A 4,347-nucleotide genomic window follows, 5' to 3' on the forward strand; every position below is an offset into this window, starting at 1 on the left:
TTAACGGTTAAACGTAATTAATTAAACTTACTATTAATTAGTTGGTTGTACACACTACTTTAGTTATAGTATATATATACTTATTATTATTATATATATATATATATATATATATATATATATATATATATATATACATATACATATATATATATATATACATAAATTATATAATGAAAGAATTTATGAGTATAAATATGCGTTTAAATAATTATAAGCAATGATGAAAAAAGTTAAAAAATCTTACATTTTTTAATATACTATTATATATTTATGTATATTAATATTTGTTGATACTTCATACTTGTATTTTTCTATAATTATATTACTGTAATGTTAATAAACAGTCAAGAAATATATTTCTTTTACAAAGCCATTTATTGTGTGTTGCTTTTCTAAAATTAAAAGATACAGATCAAATATACAAAAACAATAGGTTATTGCGATAAAGTTATTTAGTTTATTATAATTCTTATATTAGTAATAACTTTAATTTTGTTTTTACAATTTGTTCTAATTATTTTTCTTCAGATTAACAAATTTTGGATTTCTGTTGACGTATTGATGCATTGATGTCTTCTTCGCAATTGGAATATGCCATACCTAATCCAAAGCTACCTCCAATTATAATGGGCCACTTTTTTCCTATAAAGAAAATTTAATTTACTTATGTATCCATGTTTTATAATTGAAAAAGGAATTTGACAACAGGCAGTATATGATTCCTTCAAATTTCTTTTCATAAATTATTTTTAAATTTAAGTATTGATTGCGTTTAGAAGAAAAAGCAACTTACAGCATTATAAGATTTTTTTAATATGGTTAATTATATTTAGATCCAATGAGGAATTAGGACCAAGACTAATTATATTAAAATGTTATTAAAATTTTATAACAGAGTTGTAAAGCTGCTTTTTATGCTGAATACAGCTATTAACTTATGATCAAGTATATCACTGTTATTTATCACTCATTATGACATACATTAAAGTAGCACTAATCCCATCTGTAAACTCATTCTCTTGATGGAAAATAAAAATATAATACAAATAAAAGAAACTATAATACAAGTAAAAGAAACTGTACTTCCATTTAAAATCAGAGAGCTCAATTAATTCTTTTTAACTGGATACTCTTTGCTTATGAAAAAAAGATTACACAAATAGTGAATTGACACAATTGATTAATTGTTGAGACTTAAATATAGAGATATACAGTTATATAACTTTCAAGTTATATGACATCATAAATGATTAATGTTTCTACAATAAAGCACACATGTGATTAAAGACTAATCTATAACATACTTTGTATCCTGTTTCTTGCTTTTTACCTCTTGCCTTTTTTCTCCTCGTAAATTTATTAACAATCATGTTTTATGTCTTTTCCAAAGTTGATCGACTTTTCTCTCAAATGACAAAAAAAAACGAAGAAATAGAATAGGAGACAAAAAGATAAGAAAGAAGCGAGAAACAGAGAGAGCATTATAGACTAAGTTTAAAATGCATGCAATTAATGTCAGTAGGATTAAATCTGGGTGTGAATCCCTGAATGTATGTTGCCATTGACTCCGACAATTATAATAACAAATACAGTCATTATGTCATAGGAGTGATGCATCTTACTTTTGAAGAAAAATAGAGAAAACACTCCACCGAGGATCACGCCACCGCCTGAAAAAAAGAGATCTGTCAGTAACGTAATAAAAAGTAATATCCGTCACCACAGACGAGTTCGATCACGATAATTACCGAATTTGAGGATGGCGTCTGTAAAGCAGCGGTCCCACTTTTGCCCGATCTCGTCCTCGGCGTCGGCCATTTTTGTGTTATAATGCCGCTTGCTGTTACGTCATTCACGTGAAACCAGACGAAACGTTCACGTGCGTCCTACAATATCAGTCATATTGATCTCCGGCGGTTTTACGCTTCTCTCGGTCTCTCGTTTGCACGCGCAGTCGCGTGAATTACGAACCGTCAGCGACGGAAATAGCGAAAACTGGATTCTTTCCAGCCGACATATACATTTAGAAATAAATTAATTTTTATATCACGCGCTGTCGCGCTATTCACGCACGTCTGCCAACTTAAGCTGATATTCAACTTTTATATTATCCATAAACTTCGTCTTTTTCCGTTTCCATATTTCTCGATTCGATTTTTCTCCTTCTATCCATCACGTTGATTCAGATAGTTCGAGAAAGAAAATATACAATTCATAAGAAAGAAAGAAAAAAATCATTTCACATCTCTCACATCTGTAACTAGAATTTGTAGTAACAAATGGAACGAACCAACTTGAAATCCGTAATTCAGATAGCTGCGATTGACTACGATTGGTCGGTCGCCACGGATGATAATTAAACGAATTAAATCTGTTTCTACCAATATACAATAATTTTAATCTCGGTTTAACTTAATTTTTATCTTTTCTTAGTTCTGAGAATAAGAGAAGGATAACCAGTAAATTAAACGAGATTAAAGTTAATCTATATTGACAGAAATGAACAATAAACATTTCTATGCTTAGTTTGTGACAAATATAGATATTTTTTATGTTTATCTCAATTATATTATTTATTATTTACGGGCAGCGTTTATTTGGCTCTCACAGCGCTGGTAAATGTCATTTTGTCCTTGTTTAATATTTGCCAAATGATAAGGACGAAAAAATGCTTAAAGCACTGCGAACAACAAAGCGAACGCGGCATGAATTTGCATAGTAAGTTCAGCATGACGGTAGCGGTTGGTGGGCCTGCCGGTGTCCGTAGCGACTCATTTCACTCAAGTCTCTGAACGCGAGAGGCAGGTGCGCTGGCCTGTCGTTCGCGAGACGTTTGATCGGAGATAAGGACGAGTTCACGGAGTACCGTTCGTGCGTGCGTGCGTTGTGAGATCGCGCGACGCGGACGGTTCCGTATTAAAGAAAAATTCGCGAGAGCGAACGCGCGCGTCGCCGTGACAGCTGCACATCCGGCGGAACAGTGCGGAGCACTACGGGAGTATCACGACGTCGAGAGAAGGAGTGATCCGCGAAGCGCTCGTAGTCAGAGTCCGGTCAGTCCGGTGTCGTGGCGGCAGTGATAAAGAAAGAGAGAGGGCGAGAAGAAAGAAAGGAGAAATAGTGTGTGTGTGTGTGTGTGTGTGTGTGTGTGTGTGTGTGTGTGCATGCATGTGCGTGCGTACGTGTGTATGTGTGTGTGTGTGTGTATGGTATGCGGGCGTGCGTCAGAACCGATCGAGTGCGCACGCTGTTGACACGGTGCGTGGGTGCATCGTCGTGAAACGCGCGCGCGAATTTGAGGACGACAGTAGAGTATAGGTGTGGATAACGGGGAATATGCGCCTGTGCAGCCCCTAGGGAATCTCGGTGCCTCACCGTTGCCTGTCCGTCGCGAACGGAGAGAGTCGCGTTACGAACGGACGGAGTCCAACGGAGTCGTGAGTCGCGCGCGGAGTCGAGTGGAGTCGAGTGAAGTTGCCGCCGAGTCGACAAGAAATCGGAGTAGCGTGAACTCCGCGGGGGAGCAGCGCAGCGAGAATCTCGAACTCGCTCGCTCGGAGGTAAATTCCCGCGGCGCTCCGCGCGGAGCGTAATGGAGGAGCCGACGACCGCGAAACGCGGCCACAGCAGTATTACCAGCATTACCAGCAGCATTATCGGCAGCAACAACAGGAGTAGCAGCAGCAGCAGCAATAGTAGCAGCAGCAGGAGCGGTAACGGCACAACTGTGCGCAACAACGATCATCACAACTGTCGCCGCCGCCACGGTAATGCCGTGCTGCGTCGCGTCAGCAGAGCGTGAGCCGCGCGATTCCTGTCGTCGATTGTTACGACACCCGGCAATCCCGGCATCCCGGCGGCTGCCGCCGGGCGTGAGAGACAGGTCGAAATTGCTATGGGATCATCCGGAACGACGACGCCGTACGACGCCGCAACGACCGTTCGATTCCTCCTGTTGCCGTGACGTTTGCCGACCATCGGGCTGCGCCAGGCGCGAACAAGGAGTAGGAGCATCTCAGATACGCTTCCTCGGTGCGCCGCGACGCACCGCGCCCTTCCACGTTCGCGTCCTACGTCTTGTCGATCATACCTATCGTACCTAAACAACGCTCGGTGAGCGAAAAGGATAAGATCGTTCGCGCTTGAGAGGTTAGGCTGGCATGGAGATTGATTCCCGTGAGGTGGCATCGTCCGTCGAACTCTGACAATCAGCCAGCCAGCCACCCTCTCTCTCTCTCTCTCTCTCTCTCTCTCTCTCTCTCTCTCTCTCCTCCTCCTCCTCCTCCTCCTCCTCCTCCTCCGTCCCGTCCCGTCCCGTCCCGTCCCGTCCCGTACCCGTCCCGT

General features: G+C 40.6%; 1 protein-coding gene across 1 annotated transcript; it reads right to left on the bottom strand.

Moving 5' to 3' along the window:
• Positions 1 to 359: 359 nt before the first annotated feature.
• LOC105618065 (MICOS complex subunit Mic10) lies at positions 360 to 1,821 on the bottom strand. The gene is made up of 3 exons (XM_012199604.1): positions 1,752 to 1,821; positions 1,626 to 1,673; positions 360 to 645 (listed from the first exon to the last, which is right to left on the bottom strand). The coding sequence occupies exons 1-3, from the start codon at positions 1,819 to 1,821 to the stop codon at positions 533 to 535; spliced, it is 231 nt and encodes a 76-aa protein (XP_012054994.1). The 3' UTR covers positions 360 to 532.
• Between the last annotated feature and the right edge of the window lie 2,526 nt (positions 1,822 to 4,347).

Source organism: Atta cephalotes (assembly GCF_000143395.1).
Source record: "Atta cephalotes unplaced genomic scaffold scaffold00015, whole genome shotgun sequence".
In the NCBI taxonomy this organism is placed as follows: domain Eukaryota; kingdom Metazoa; phylum Arthropoda; class Insecta; order Hymenoptera; family Formicidae; genus Atta; species Atta cephalotes.